Raw genomic sequence first — 16,814 nt, forward strand, 5'->3', positions numbered from 1 at the left:
TCTAATAATGGCGTATAATTGGCGTATGCTTTTAGTTTTGACTAAACCTAAGCTCATACAATACTCAAATTCAATAATTTTACAACAGACACTTCTACTTTCTCTGCTGCGAACGCAGGCAATAAGTGCAGTATTACGTACACCATTCAGTGAACATTTTATTTTAATTCTAAGTATATTTTTATTGTAAAATATAGAATAATGTAATATTCTAATCAAAACAAATTGCTCAGTAAATATTCATTGAATTGTAATATTGGATGCATGCAAATATATTTTCTTTAGAAAATTTACATTACCTTTTTAATTTACGAATGAAAAAAATAGAACCAACACTAAAATTATTTGGATCTTGGTATTTAGATTGTTATACATATATTTATATAATTGAAACTGAAAGGATGGAAAAGACACTTTAGAAAATAATTTTATATGTATTATTAACCTTATATCTATTTTTTATTAATATGTATTGGACAATTTCAATACAGGATAATCTTTGTTGACATACTGAAAACTCCAGTATATGCCATCTTATCGTGTCTTGATATATATATATTATAAATATATATATTTTATATATGTATATATATATACATTCTTTATTAGTGTACATATATATTCTACATATACATACTTCAACTAAAAACTTTTATATGTAATAATTCAAATCAAATTTAAACCTGACAATGTCTTATCAGTTACATAAATAAAAAATAAGACAAATAATATTCAAAATAAAGCAGCAATATCAAAAATACAATAACAAAATAAAAATGACATAAGACTTCGCAAATTGCACATGAATAGAGATCATATTTCACATTCAAGAAAAAAAAATAATTAATTGCATTTTATGACGAATATTAAATGACCTCTTCCCTTTTAATGGGAAACCTCCCCCGTGCTAATTTGTATCGAGAAAAAGACCTTGTAAAGAGTCGTCTAAGAATAATAAGATATCACAACGCAATATTCTCGTATGCGAGCACTTTTTACCTCTGCTTTTCTTATACATTAGATTCTGTTAAAAATAAAAAAAATGAAATTGCACATTTTATTGCTTACGCCCAGCAGCGTTTCGTAGCCAATTTCTGACTGCATTTAAGGCATCTTCCAAATCACTGGTAGGAAATTTTAATAGCATAACTCCTAGAAAAAAAAGAAATATTTATGAATTTTTTCTACAATAAACTTAAGATGAAACAAAATATTGAAAAGAAGATAAAATACCTTGAAATAATTCCCATAGTTTCAGTTTCTTAAATGGCCTTTTATTAACTTTAGCCTTTTGAGGATTATGACCATCAAAGTTGAATTGTTTCGCTAAGGAATTAGTCATCAATTTGGTCATAAGTCTTGATGCTACAATTTTTTTATTATCACCTAACGGTTTTGTAGCTTTTAGGTAAGATGGGAAACAATACTCTCAATCTACGAAGTAAATCATTTAACTTCTTCATAGATAACACACCTCCTTCAAGGGCCCACTCCCTCAATGTTTTTAAAACATAGCGTCCTCTCTGTTCGTCATTTTCAAATTCAATCATTAAATCATCATTTTCTTCATCGTTACTATATCTGTTAGCATCATTAATTTCAACACTTCCTTCGCTGTCATTATTCTCATCTTCAAAATGTAATTCACTGTCATTGTCATTATTATAATTATTGTTATCATCCATATTTTCATTTTCAAGTTGATCGATAGATGCATCAGATTCTGTTGATACTTCAGAATTTGTTTCTAATAAAAAAATATCTTCAATCCCTGGAATGGGCAGCATTTCATTATTCTCTTCATCGGATGAAACCTTTTCATTGGATGAAACCTCTTCATCGGATGAAACCTCTTCATCGGATGAAGCCTCTGTCTTGTAGACAGTAGTAATTCGATTTCTTAAATCGTCCAATTTTCTTTGATTCCTACATTGCCTAACTAATTCATTAATTATTTGCTTGTTCGTATTTCTACGACGATTCCTACTTTCCTATGATAGATGTAAAAATAATACAAGAACAACATCAGTACTAAAATATATTGCTTATACTGCATTCACAATAATGTTATGTAATAAATTTTGATAATAAACTTTAAATAAATAATAGCAAAAAAGAAGCAATAGTGACAATATTATTATTAATAATTCCGTATATGTTGAGGTTAGTTAAAGAGTGAGTTAAAGAAAAGTGTATATATAAGAGCATACAATATTTTTAATTAAATAAATCAAAATAATTTATTAATATATATATAAATTATGAACTATTTATATGAAAATTGTAATTTATTTATGAAACAATTATAACCTACAGACGACTTGAGGCACAAAAGTAAAAAGTAGATTATTAAGAAATTATAAATTATGAAGCACTTACCGGTGGACTTTCACTCATTTTTGTTGGTGATGACTTCTTTATTAGAATAGCAATCGATCCAGCAGACTTATTCTGTAACTTTTAACGCATGCGTTATAACTATAATTCATTTGTTAACCATGAATTCGTCGACGATACGACGACTAACGCATGCGTTACAGTTATAACGCATTTGTTAAAAGTTACAGAATAGGCCTCCAGAAGAACAAATATTATCACAAGCACAGTTCAACATTCAACGAACTTCAACGAATGATCATCGATCACGGAACAATAACAGAATGAGTTCGTTAACTCGTTGCGTTAAGTTGGTACCATATTTAGTCGCAAGGCGGTGTCGCAACTCGCAACTTATCTTTTATACGACAGTTAAATCAAAATAAGCGTTATCGAACCAATCATTTAAATAATTAAAGTTATATTTTCATATAAAGTTTCCTCATACATAATTAGTAAATATATATATATAATATATATATAATAATTAATTTACCTTTATTTTTATAATTAATTAATATATTACACACACAAAGAGAAATTATACAACACAAATAAAAAAAAAATATATATATATATATATATATATGGATCACATATATATTTTATATATAAATTTTAATATATGTTTTTTTACATGAAAAGTATTTTATTATGGATTAAAATGAAATGTTTATTGATGTCTGGCCTGATTGTTTTAGCAAATAATATCGACGTCTAGTCGACGTCTAATTTGAACTGAAAAAGTTATAGACGTTATTTACGTCTAATCGACGTCGATCCGATTTCTTGTTTCTCCCTGGGCGAGGATCTATCATGACTATATATGGTCATAAGGATATAATAGACGACGAGAAAATCTAAATTAGAATAAATCGTAAAAGTCTATGATTTGTTGATTCCCGAGTTTTACGACGTGCAGATGTCGTTAGCATCCCGAACGGCGCGGGGTTGCTTATCGTATCAAGATCGGGAGCGGTCCGAGCTACAAAGAAAGTTCAAACGATAGCCGCACGTTGGGGTTTCTATTGTTCGCTTGCTAGCTCCTATACGTTTCTGATATAAAATTATAATTGCTAAATTATATAGTTATAATTTCACAACGTGGTATATTTTTAATTACGGTGAAATGTTGTTATAGTCATGGAATCCTTTCTTGGAATCAAGCAAAGGCCAATTTGAGCATTTGGTATAGCAAGTAACAAGACATTAGTACTGTCATATCTGTAGAAATAAATATAAATACAATTTACAACTCCTATATAATTTAATGTGATAATTTCTTGTATTGCAAGAAAACTTCAAACAATCATAACTCTAGAAAAAAGCATTTTTGACCCCATGTTTATAAGACATATTTTGCTTATTTCGGTCCCTGAACATATCTTGAAAGTTTGTACAAACCATTCAGAGACATCCTGTAAATACATAAGAGCACACATAAGAATAAACACATATAAATATAATGTTCTACGAACAAAAAATATATTTAACAGATAAATTTAAGTTGAAAATTTTAATCGATAATGATACCCCCTTTGACCGTAGCCAAACTATAGTCAAAGGTTACCCTTTTCATCTTCCTCAAATGTTTTCTTCTTTTATAATATATTAGATGCGAATTGACTTACATTTTCGCGATTAGGCTCTGTCGAAAGCTCTGCGTCTTCCATGAATCATCCCCAGGCATGGTTTGCGCCATAATTATTAATAAATAATTAAAACTTGTTTACGATTATTCACATTAATCCTGTGAATGTTCATACATATACATTACACGTAACACCATAGACTAAAAAAACACAATTAATAGAAAACTTGACAGTTGGAGAATGATCAAACCGAGCAAAGTCGTTCCGAAAAACAAACTGTAGCACACGAATGTGATTGGTTTTTAATTTTATAACCAACAAATCAACGTGGAATGTTGATAAGACGACAACTGATTGGTTTGAACACGGCCATATTTGACGATAGATTTTCGAACGCAATCTCGGAGAATTCTATGTAAAATGGAGAATATTTGGTTCTTGTTTGATAAGAAATCTGTGTGGTTTGATAGTGCAAAGTTGTAATAAGATCAAATAAATTTAAATTATTTAATTAGATTGTGATCCATGTAAATAAACTTCGTATTAATTTATTTAAAGATTGTATATTTTGACTTGAAATTATTAGTTCGATTCCATTAAACGTTGGTTGTATCTCTACTACTTCTACTCTGCCATTATTATTGTCTTCTACACAGGTTCCATAAGATTCATAATTTTGTTCGGTTTTTCTTAAAATGTACTGGGTTATATTAGATATCATTAATAACAGTATTCTATTTTAATGAAGAATTCAGATAAGATTTTTTAAAATCTTATTATGAAGATTAAGAAAGCATTTACAATTTCTTAATGATAATGTAGTTATACATTTTATGATAACTACAGACAATTATTTATGAATATTGTTCTTTTGCATAGTGTAAAATATATATTCAAATATGTACAGGGACATGTCAAAAAAGAAAAGAAAAGATTTAATCTCTAAGCATAAAATATTCTAAAGTTAATAATTTGTGATTTCTGCTAGAACTTATTCAATAAATTGTTAAATATATATTTAATTTTTGTATATTATGATTACAGCAATAAATTTCACTTTGCATCATATTATCACTAATGAATCCAACCCGATCAACCAATGTTTGGCGATATGAGGAATCAAGATCTGCTCGTAATGAAGACCATGATGTTCATTCAATTTTACTTTCAAGGACCGAAGAAAAAAAACAAAGACGTAGACGTGAATGGCAACGTCAACAAGAACGAGAAAGGCAACATGAAAAATTAAAACAAAAAAAGATTAGAGAGTATGAGTTGAAACGTGCAACAGCTTTAGGATATGCTAAACATAAATTTATAGAGAACTAGATAAAATGAAAAAAGTTACAATATGGTATAAACTATTAATATTTATTACAGCATTCTAAATTTCATAAATTTGAAATGATTTGAGTAATGCATGTACATTATTCATTATATTAACAAATAATCAGATGGTTGAGACCATACTTTTAATATCATAAAAATGCATATTTGATTAGCAAAAGAACAAGACAAATAAAATTGTATAAAATAAAAACAAGATGTAATTTTTGAAGGCATATTTAGGAATAGAAATGTCCTCAGATCTTTCCTCGAAAAGGTCTGGTTAATGCAAAAGTTTGTTCATTATAATTAATTTAATACATTATGATTGAATTTTTCTTTAGATTAGATGGGTCTACAAGTGGGTCACTACCTTTGTTTAAAGGTCCTGAGGGTATACAGATTAGTACTACGGAACTATGTCGAATTAAAGTTGATATTCACAGGAATATTCTTACAAAAGGACCTATTGTTACTGAACTACAACGAAGTATACTTAATGCCGAAGATGTAGTCCTCAAGAGAAGAGATGGTAAAATATTGATTTTTTTTTAAATTGTACAGCATTCTAAATTTTTTTGCAGAGATGATTATGTTGCACTGAAGATATCTACTTCTTGAAGAATATTATAGTTGATAAATATTATAGTAAATATAAATATAAATATTAATATTATAGTTGATTTTTATCAGAAAATTTTTATGAAAGATTATTGAACTACAATGAAGTATACTTAATGCCGAAAATGCATTCTTAATTTGAAGAGATGATAAAATATTAACTTTTTTGAAAGTTGTTACATTTTTTCTAAATTTTAATCTTTTGTAGAAATTATCATTCAGCATGTCTGTTTTTTGAAACTTAGAAAATTTAGTATTTTTGAGGAATTTCTTTTTTTCTTATCTAAAATGTTAGAGATTTCTTTAATAGAATTTTAGTAGATATTCTAGTATTATAATTTGTAAATAATTTGAGAATTAAGTCATAGCCAAGTCTGAACTAAAATCTTTATTAAAATATTGACGATAAGTTTTTATTACATTATATAAAAGTTTTATTATATGTTTGATCAATGGATTTATTTTTATAAACAAATTACTATGTATATAAAATCAGTGGTAAGCTCCAAGAAGATAACCACGAATAGGAATGATCGTTTTTGACAAAACAATGATACATATGATTCAGCGTAGGAAGAATTGAGAGAGATTCCAACTCGGAAGAGAAAGGCTATAAACTTCAATAAGAAAATTAAGATAACTGATAATAAGGAAAGCAAGAATAGATCAAAAATATTAAAACAAATACAGAAATGTTCACTTATCGAGACTTGTTAATATTATAATTGATTAATACATTAAATTAAAATATATAGTTTTTTAAAGATGATTTTTCTTATCTATATAAAAATTAAACACATTGTAACTCTTATGAAATGTAGAAAATAATATATAATGATATATCTTTTTTATGATTAATTTTCATATATTTAAATATTTGGATTTTTAATCACCATGAATTTATTGATCTTATTGAAATTTTATAATAACATGTGTATATATATATATTTAAAGTAGTTAAATAATCAGTGATTACTCAGGATTTCATCGTGAAGATAAAAGATGAAAATATGTGTAAGCATGCATGCATTATAACAAAAAATAGAAAAATAGGAACACTTAAGTATGTTGCAAACTTCATGCATTTTTATTGTTTAATCGATCAACATAAATCGAAAAATGTATTGCTAAGTACAAATATTTTCTTGATTACTTTACATTAGAAGATATGCACTTTTTTGAAAAGTAATTGGAATAATATATTATTATTATTTCTAACTGAAAATTTTACTCTTCATATAATTATTATTCGGTCAAAACAATATAATTTGTGCATATAGCAAAATATAAAAGTTATAAAAATGTATCATTAGAAATATAATGTATTTATAATATATTTTAATCATTTTTGATTAAAATAATTGATGTAGTTATCCTTCCCGAAGGTATTTTATAATACTCTTTCATATCTCATTTAATTAATCTAATATAAATAGCATATAGCAATTATAAAATAATTTTAATCAGATTTTATCGAAGATCTGATTTTATATATTGGATTATTGCATAGAAAATGTTGTTCAAAAGTTTATGCTTTATAGAATGTATAAAGTAAATGTTTTTTCGATAATCGATTATTACATTAAAATTATGCAAATATAAATTTGAAAGATGACAAAGTCATACAATTTTCAAATAATTGTTAATGAATATAGAAATTCAAATAATCAATTTCTTTAAATTTTTACAGTTATTTATATTTTTCTTTATAAATAAAGACAAATCTGAAATAAAAACAGTATTTTATCTGCAATAATCCAATAATTTAGTAAACATAATTGTTATTTTTATAAAAAAATGTTTACAATTTTTAATTATTTGATTTTTATAAAAAGTGTGTGAATCTTTATTGTGCATATATATAAGTAATTCATATTTCATTATTTTAATATGACAGGCAAGAAAAATGTCATAATTTTTGTAAAAATTTTAACGAAATTCTATTAATGATATAAGAAACATCATATCATTGCACTTTATTTTTTACTGCTTTTTATTTAAATCTTATATTTATTTTTAAAATATTGAATATTTAAGATTGAAATCGCACATAAGATATTTTACTTGCTTGCAATTATATTTACAAATATTAAATTTGTGCTAAAATAGCAAATATCTTTATCATCGTTTAAAGCATAATATTCGTAAATATTGCTGATCTTACAATATTAACTGAAAATAATGAACAGAATAATTTATAAGCAAAATTATCGCCTAATTTGGATTTGAAAGAAATAAAATTATTAGCTAAATTTTTTCACTTGATGCATATCAAAATTGTATCATTAAAAGGTGTAATTAAACTATATAGGAGAAGGAACTAAACCAATATTCGACCGAGAAGAAATAAAAAAAGCTGTAACCAAAACTAATGAAATAGAGGAGCGTCGTACGGTTGTAGCTGTAGATGGGGAGCAGTCAGGTATTATAGAAATAATTGTTGAATTATTTAAATTTAAAATTTTGTTTTAATTTAACTAGTAATTACTGAATTTGTAAAATTACGTTTAATTTTTCTCAAATTATTCTAAACTCTAAAAAAATTAATCGGATTTCTATGTGTGCGTATATATGTATATGATGTACTAAATTAACTAAATTATGGATGAAAATTTTATTTATAAATATCTTTATTTGCACTTCAATGCTATTTTTCGATGTAGGCATTCCTGACATCTGTATAGCTTCATCTCTGTCAATAAAAGTTTACAATTACATAACATACAAAAAAATAAATCATTTCTTTTAGCAGTAATACATGTTATAAAGCAATAAAAAAACAAAAATAATTAGAAAAATTAGAAAAAAAATAGAAAGGATAGTTAAAATCAAATTTGTTATAATTTTAAGTTTAATCATAAAATTAATATAATGTTTCACATATGCAGGGTGTATCTGAATGGTCTGTATAAACTTTGCGAATACGTTTTAGGGACAAAACAAGCAGAAAATGTCATACAAACATAGGGTCAAAACGCTTATATAGAGGCTTATATGACGGTTCAGGCACAGACTTTCTTGGAATCAAGCAAAGGCCAATTTGAGCATTTGGTATAGCAAGTAACAAGACATTAGTACTGTTATATCTGTAGAAATAAATATAAATACAATTTACAACTCCTATATAATTTAATGTGATAATTTCTTGTATTGCAATAAAACTTCAAACCATCATAACTCTAGAAAAAAGCATTTTTGACCCCATGTTTATAAGACATATTTTGCTTATTTCGGTCCCTGAACATATCTTGAAAGTTTGTACAAACCATTCAGAGACATCCTGTAAATACATAAGAGCACATATAGATATAAACACATATAAATATAACGTTCTACGAACAAAAAATATATTTAACAGATAAATTTATGTTGAAAATTTTAATCAATAATGATGCCCCCTTTGATCATAGCCAATTTTTTTTTTTTTTTTGTTTTGTATCTCACTCGGGACACGCGTCGTCAACCTAACCGGAGCAGTTCTTGAGGTTATATAACGCAAGGCTGGGGTAGAGGGCGCCTTTTTTTTTTTTTTTTTTTTAACCTTACTCGCATCTGCGAGCCCAGTAAGTTTTTAAATAATTCTGTTCAATTTCTTGATAAAGTTGAATATAACACCAAATTTCTTCCAATCTTTTTTCTTCAGGATGTCTGTAACGCTTTCCACTCCGTCGATATTCCTACTACTTAAGATGTCTCCCATTCTCATTCTCTCTTCGTCGTATCGATGACATCGCCAAATCACGTGATCGATATTCTCATATTCGTAGCCACAATCACATCTTGTGTCATTTATATAGTTTTTCCTTGCTAACGATGCATTTAAATTATAATGATTCGCTCTTATTCTATTTACAAAGGTTACAAAATATCTTTCCTCGTTAAAATGTTCAAATCACGGTATTTTACTGTTCCTATCATAAAAGTTAGAAAAATAGTACTTTCCTTTCAATTTAGAATCTCTAATAACATATTCTTGTGTTCTTATCCACGCTTCATTTTTATATATATTTCTTAAATCTCTAATAGGAATATCAAATTCAACATTTGCCGGTTCTTGGGTACCTGCTTTTGCTAGGAAATCTGCAATTTCATTTCCCGAGATTCCATAATGAGATGGAATCCATACAAACAATATATTCTTAAAATAAAGATCTTTAAATCGACTATATAGCCTTCTTATTTCAAGAACATACTTATTTTTGTATACATTAATATTATTTTGAGAGATAGCTTGAAGAACGGACTTCGAGTCAAAAAATATAACTACATTATTGAAGGAATTCCTTCTACTTTCTGCAATCTTTAGAGCTGTAGAAATTGCTATTGCCTCTACCGTAAATATTGTGCATTCCTTAGGTAAACTAATATAATAACCCTCGTCTTGCTCTTCAATGGCTATACCAGCACCTGTTGATTGAACCGTTATGTCTTTAGAACCGTCAGTATACATAATAAAAGTTTTATTATCTAACTTATATCTCTGTTTAATTTCGTTAATCATTTTAATATCTAAAGTCCTATATCCTTTTATTTGACTAATATCACAGTCACTTTTTTTTCCTTTTTTTTTAATGATCTTGCCGATTTCAAAATCTATATTTATCGCATTAGTCAGGGAGCTATATTCCATGTTCCATATTTCAAAAGTGTGTTCTTGGGCACCTAGTCTGTTGCTAAAACGACGCGTATACTCCCATGCTTCGCCAATAGTACTCTTATTAAAACTTGGATTTCTATATCTTGCAAACATCTCTTTGTTTAGAAGGTTATTAAGACTATTTCTAAGTGTATTTTCTCCATATTTAAATATTTTGCTACAAAAATTTTTAGCTAACATCAAAGCTCTATCTTTTAATAAAATCACCTTGGACTCTGCAATCAACACATTATTTGGCGTGCTATTTCTATATCCTAAAGCTGTACGAATTCCCAAAAATTGGCCCCTTTCTAATTTAAGTTGAACAGATTTTGAAGTTGGACTATATACAAACAAACCGTAATCCATAACTGATCTTACTATACTTTTATATAGAATCAAAGCAGTATTCACTTCTACGCCTCTAGTTATATTACTAAGGTATTTCATAATATTATTAGCTCTACTAACTTTGCCTCTAATATCACTAACTTGTTTATCAAAATCCAGCTTATTATCTAACCAGATTCCTAGAAATCTAGCTCCCTGATTATTAAAAATTCTTGTTTTCTTGACATTAATAGAAAGCCTTTTATCACAGAATCCCTTTTTAGAAAATTCCACCAGATTTGTTTTATGTGGTGCTAAGTCTAGTTTTAGAATTTCTAAATTCTTCGCTATTCTATTAACTGCTACCTCTAAGTTTATTTTATTTCCAAATCTGTTAGAACTTTGTACATATACCGCGATATCGTCCGCAAATTGTACTATTTGGACTGAATTTTCCAATCTGGAAGTCAATTTATTTGTGTATAACGCATATAGAATAGGGCTAAGAACTGCTCCCTGTGGCAAACCTTTGTTAACTTTTCTAATTTCTACTCTTTGGTTATTAATCACAAAAGATGTATCACGAGGTTCTAACCATCTATTAATAAAATTATAAATACCCGTTGGACACTTTTCCCCTCTTAATTTCTCTATTAATATATCAAAGTCTACATTATCGTACGCCGCTGAGACGTCCAAGAAAGCCGCTAAGGTGTAATTGTCTGCCAGATTCGTTCCACGAACATCCGATACTAACTTTACTAAATTTTCCATACATGATCTCCCCCTACGGAATCCATTGCATTGATGATAACTTTTTTTCTTTTTCTTGCCACCAAATAAGTCTTTCGTTTATCAATCTTTCCATTAATTTTCCTACACATGAAGAAAGTGCAATAGGTCTAACTTTTTCTTTTCCTATTTTATCAATAAACAAAATCTGATAGTTTCTCCACTCCGACGGAAACCAATCCCTCATCCAAATTTCATTGAACAACTTTAGAAGTAGTTGTTTGCCAGTTTTCGGTAGGTTTTTTAGCATTATATAATGTATTCCGTCTAACCCTGGAGCTGAGTTTCTTTTAATCATCCGTAGGGCACGGGAGAGCTCTTCCATAGAAAATATCCTATTCAACTCCTCTCTATCTGTCATATTTGTTATCCATCTTGTTGTTTTTTCCTCGGCAACCCATGGAGGAGCAAGCTCTTCAATCGTATTCCATATTTCTTGTTCTCTATCTTTATGTTGCCAAACGTTCCAGTTAATCTTATTTCTTACATTCTTATATATACGCATTGAATTCCAAACGTACTTCATACTAGTATGTTTATTAATACTATTACAAAATTTAATAAAATCTTCTTTTTTCTTTCTATTAATGACTTTTCTAGCTAATGCGCGACCTTTTTTGAATTCAATAAAATCTTCCACTTTTCCTGTCCGTTTCCATATCTTTAGTTTTTTTTTCCTATTCTCTATTATCTCTGAGCATTCATTATCCCACCATTTAACAGGTTGTCTGAGCTTACACGCATTAATTCTATTATTTACATTAGAGTTATTATCTATACATTTGTCAATTTTTTTACCTGTTGCTAACATGGCTGCTTTTTTGATAATATCTATAAATATTTTATATTTCTCCTCCAAATTATCACAATCAATCGATCTGTCCTGGATTTTTTGTAAATCCTCCTCTACCTTGTTCTTAAAAAACCTCCAATCTGTGTTTTTGTTTGTAATTCTATTTGTTCTTTTTTTATATTGTGAAATAATAATATTAACACTAATCTCTATTGGATAATGATCAGATCCCCATGTATCTTTTATTTGTACATATTCTAGCTTTCCTATTAAATCTCTATTAGCAAATGCCAAATCAATATTAGAAGCAGACTGATTGTAGTAATTTAGACGTGATTTAGTATCATTATTTATACTAACGTAGCCTTTGTTAAACATTGTTAAGTATAAATTTTCTCCGTTTTTGTCTATCACAATTCCAAATAGTATGGTGGGAGTTGAAATCGCCCAAAATAATTGACTTGTCATCGACTCCTTTAAATTTTAATATATCCTGCCATGAAGTAATTGTTTCTAAACCATATGGTTTTCTATAGACCGCTATTAGATTGAAGTTGTTATTTGTATTTTTAATTTTAATACCGATAGCTTCTATGTTTGGGGAGGAGATGTTCCATTCTTCAATAACTTCGAAATCAATGTTATTTTTAACTAAAATCGCAACTCCACCACTATTAGTTGCATTATTAGATTTATATGTCTTAAATCCTGAAAAATATAAAATATTATTTCTGTTCAATTTAGTTTCAGTAATAACTACAATATCGTACGGAATAATATTGTTTTTTAATTCTGATTTCTTGTTTTTTATACCTCCTGCATTCCATAAAAGTATGGTAGACATTGGTTAGTCTTAATAGCTCTTATCTTCTTTTTTATTTCTATCTTCCCAATAGTTTCTTTTCATATTCTGTCTTACCATCTTAGCTTTGGTTAATTCCTCTTGATATTTCTCCATTTTCCTCTTTCTTACATATACTTCTCTGTTATTTTCTTCTTGTCGAATATCCTCTTCTTCATTATGAATTGGAAATCGGTCCAAAGGTATTCTATGTTTATGTAATAAATTTACAAAGTCTCTGTTAAAGTCTTCAGACTCTTTACATTTACCCTTCATAATTTGAGCTAAGAATTCGCTTCTTTTTTGTAAAGGCTCTTCAATTTTTTTTTGGAATTCTCTATAATAATTTAAGTACGCCTGTCTTCCTTCCTCAATTTTTTCTTTTTCTCTTCTGAATGCTTCTCGTTCTTTGGGTTTGTGTGTATAACCTTGTCCTTCTCTCGGAGGGCCATGTATAACCGTTGGATTTTCTTTTTCTTTTCTGAAATCATTCTTTACAATATTTTGTTTTAGCTTAGGCCATGCGTTTGGATTGGTGTACCTATCATATTTCGGAGTTATTTGTTCATAGTTCTTCCCAGTAATCAATCTTTCAGCCTCTGTGAATGAGATATTATTATATGCCATGATAACTTTTATTTCCTTATTTCTTAGAAAAACTGGACAATTTTTTGCGGTGGATCTATGATCTCCTCTGCAATTTCTACACGTGGTTAACCTGTTACATTCTCCGTGTGCGTTTTCTCCACAAATAATGCATCTAACCTCTCTCTTACAATGTGTTTTGATATGACCAAATATGAAACAGTTAAAACATTGAACCACTGGTTCTACATATGGTCTGATTCTTAGACTTATGTGTAAATTATTAAAAATTGTTATTCTATCCTTAATTTTATTCCCTTTCATAGTTATAATAAAATTATTCGTATTGACTACCTCGTATTTCTTATCAGTTTTATTCCAAATTCTTTTTTTCATTTTCTCTATTTTTAATATATCTTCCCTCTCAACTATATTTTCCCATAATTCTGGTATCTCGAACGGCTAGTCGACAATTACACCTCTACACATAACTAACATTTTATCTATAAAACCGGTAAGCCATTTATTTTCTACTTTGTCTATTTTGTCTAAACAATCATTAGCTTCTTTTGCATTTTTAAAACTTATTGTTGATAGATTAAATTTTAGCATTTCTATATTAATAGGGAATACCCCATTCTTAGTGCACCACAGTAAAATTTTTGTACAGTTCTTACCCCTATTTGACATAACATGATCTGTGTTAATTTTACAATTAATTTTACATACATTTGTAATTTTGCTATCATATCTCTGATTGTTTAAACGAAATATCTTGTCATAAATTTCTTTATCTATATCGCTAACTTTCTCAAGAATACCGTTAATCACGACAAAGCTATCTGCCTTTATGACCTTATTTATATTCGTTACTTGTTTGTTGATATTTTCCTGTTCCTTTCGGTTGGTTGTTTGTGTATCATCCTCTGCATTCCTTGTCCTAGTACTTGGTCCTTGGCTCGAATCTATAATCTCCTCCGTCAGCTCCATATCTGCATCTTTGTCTGGTTGATTCTCGCTTGATTGCGAACCTGTTTCCTTAATTGAACTGCTTGCTCTTAATTGTAATTTACTTGTTACGTTACTCTCCTCGTCATTCTCTGTCTCTATCATGTTCTCTATACTATCTAAAAACTCTCGGCTCCTTCCTCTTCCTTTCTCGTTCGTTTTGCCACTCTCCTTACGATATGGGTTGAATCTATTCCCCCGTCCGATCGGGAGAATTTCTGACATCGTCCAGCTGTTCCTTTTGTTCGGTCAACTTTATGATCCTCAAAACTGTGACAACTCAACTTCCCCGCGCTTGCTATAACCTCTTAAGGGTCGGCAGGCGACATGGTGGAGACGCCTATCGGCCGGCCGGGAATTACGGATTTGTTCATCCCATATATTAGCCAAAATACTTAATGAATCTTATTAAATTTACGATATTCTTAATCAGTAGGATTGTCCGCAGGGAGACAAAGATCGATTTTTTGGAAAAAAGATAAATATAAAATTCATAATATAACTTGGGGAGATGCGCAGCTAGCAGCGGGTAAGGTTGGGTTAGCCACGAGATCGTATTTAATTTATTATAAATTTTTAAGAGCAATAATGCAAAATTTGACTCTTTGTCTCCCTGCTTTATTATATAAAGAATATATTAAAAAATATTTCACGAAGTTACGTAACTTCTTTTTATGTAATATTTGGGATGAACAAATCTCACTAGATCTATACTCATGGGGAAATTTTCGTGGTAACACACTGACAGCTTGACAAGGAGAGAGTATCATTCTATCTTTGTCTCTCTTGCATTTGATATGTGTAAAATCAGTATAAACACAAAAACCAATATATTACGCACACGAATGAGAAATATTTTACATCTGTTCATTATATATAAAAATATAAAAGTAATGCAAATTAAATTTCACATTTATTTATAATTTAATAGTATTGTGAGGTAGTAACACATGGAAATCTTATAAGATGAATGCTGTACATCGATTAGCGTAATATTATGATTACAAATCGCAATAAATGATTTTTATAATATATTATTTTTAATAAAAATTTTATAAAAATAAATAAAAATGAAATAAATAAATTTTATTCAGTCTTTGTTTTTTTCTATTATTTTTTCTATTATTTGAATAAAAGGCGTATCGTATGTAATAGATACATAATAATTTATATATATATGTATATATATTGAAATTAATATATATACATATATATATATATATATATATATATAAATTTCAAAACGTAATTATATATTTATATAAATTATCTATCTATTTAATTTATTACACACGATACATCTTTTATTCAAATAATAGAAAAATTAATTAATAGAAGAAGAAAACAAAGAATGAAGAAAATTTATTAATTTCATTTTTTTCGTTTTATATTTTTTTAATTTTTATTCAAAATAATATATTAGCAAAATCATTTATTGACTTGTAATCATATTATGCTAATCGATGTACAGCATTCATCTTATATGATTTTCATGTATTAACTACCTCATAATACTATTATAAATTAATGTAAAATTTAATTTCCATTACTTTTATATTTTTATATATGATGAGCAAATGTAAAATATTTCTTATCCGTGTGCGTAATATACAGGGTGTCCAATAACTAACGGACCAACGATTACAAATGGATTCTTTGGTCAATTTGGGAACGATTTTTCCTCAGCGAAAATATCGAAAAAGGTCATCAATTTTTACAACTTACCAATATTTGTCATTATGTATCTTTATAACTGAGTCTCAAATTAAAATTTTATTATAGTAAACTCTACCTGAAATTAACTGAAGAATGTAATTATGTTACTTTTAACTCCAAAACGTTTAGTTTTCAAAAAACCCATTTTTTTAAATCGCTTTATAACTCGAAAATTATTGACTTCTCAACTTTTTTGCT

The 16,814-nt window shown here is 28.0% G+C and overlaps 4 protein-coding genes and 1 long non-coding RNA gene across 8 annotated transcripts; 1 reads left to right on the forward strand and 4 right to left on the reverse strand.

The window, feature by feature from the left end:
* Positions 1-437: 437 nt before the first annotated feature.
* LOC114931732 (uncharacterized) lies at positions 438-1,366 on the reverse strand. The gene is made up of 2 exons (XR_014925933.1): positions 1,234-1,366; positions 438-1,152 (listed from the first exon to the last, which is right to left on the reverse strand). It is a non-coding gene; the product is annotated as an uncharacterized LOC114931732 (long non-coding RNA).
* LOC114945926 (uncharacterized) lies at positions 1,366-2,439 on the reverse strand. Its single transcript, XM_029322283.2, has 2 exons — positions 2,380-2,439; positions 1,366-1,991 (listed from the first exon to the last, which is right to left on the reverse strand). Exons 1-2 carry the CDS (start codon positions 2,395-2,397, stop codon positions 1,383-1,385), a joined length of 627 nt encoding a protein of 208 aa, XP_029178116.2. The 5' UTR covers positions 2,398-2,439; the 3' UTR covers positions 1,366-1,382.
* A 1,928-nt stretch (positions 2,440-4,367) lies between these two features.
* On the forward strand, positions 4,368-10,158 carry LOC114931712 (uncharacterized). Of its 3 annotated transcripts, none has more exons than XM_029303856.2 (5): positions 4,368-4,665; positions 5,013-5,200; positions 5,639-5,826; positions 8,227-8,337; positions 8,848-10,158. In XM_029303856.2, the coding sequence occupies exons 2-5, from the start codon at positions 5,046-5,048 to the stop codon at positions 8,880-8,882; spliced, it is 489 nt and encodes a 162-aa protein (XP_029159689.1). In that variant the 5' UTR covers positions 4,368-4,665; positions 5,013-5,045; the 3' UTR covers positions 8,883-10,158. The 3 variants fall into 3 exon arrangements, with proteins under 3 accessions (XP_029159689.1, XP_085344112.1, XP_085344113.1); XM_085487986.1 differs by having other exon boundaries at positions 4,368-4,624; XM_085487987.1 differs by having other exon boundaries at positions 4,368-4,495.
* A 107-nt stretch (positions 10,159-10,265) lies between these two features.
* On the reverse strand, positions 10,266-15,228 carry LOC114935106 (uncharacterized). 2 transcript variants are annotated; one of them, XM_085487988.1, is made up of 2 exons: positions 14,766-15,228; positions 10,266-10,322 (listed from the first exon to the last, which is right to left on the reverse strand). In XM_085487988.1, exons 1-2 carry the CDS (start codon positions 15,123-15,125, stop codon positions 10,311-10,313), a joined length of 372 nt encoding a protein of 123 aa, XP_085344114.1. In that variant the 5' UTR covers positions 15,126-15,228; the 3' UTR covers positions 10,266-10,310. The 2 variants fall into 2 exon arrangements, with proteins under 2 accessions (XP_085344114.1, XP_029163684.1); XM_029307851.2 differs by lacking the exon at positions 10,266-10,322 and adding an exon at positions 13,849-13,906 and having other exon boundaries at positions 14,766-15,125.
* On the reverse strand, positions 12,192-14,767 carry LOC114935107 (uncharacterized). Its single transcript, XM_085487985.1, has 2 exons — positions 13,280-14,767; positions 12,192-13,174 (listed from the first exon to the last, which is right to left on the reverse strand). Exon 1 carries the CDS (start codon positions 14,286-14,288, stop codon positions 13,320-13,322), a length of 969 nt encoding a protein of 322 aa, XP_085344111.1. The 5' UTR covers positions 14,289-14,767; the 3' UTR covers positions 12,192-13,174; positions 13,280-13,319.
* Positions 15,229-16,814: the final 1,586 nt, after the last annotated feature.

Source organism: Nylanderia fulva, unplaced genomic scaffold, assembly GCF_048542155.1.
Source record: "Nylanderia fulva isolate GAGA-0341 unplaced genomic scaffold, ASM4854215v1 Scaffold60, whole genome shotgun sequence".
Taxonomy (NCBI): Eukaryota; Metazoa; Arthropoda; class Insecta; order Hymenoptera; family Formicidae; genus Nylanderia; species Nylanderia fulva.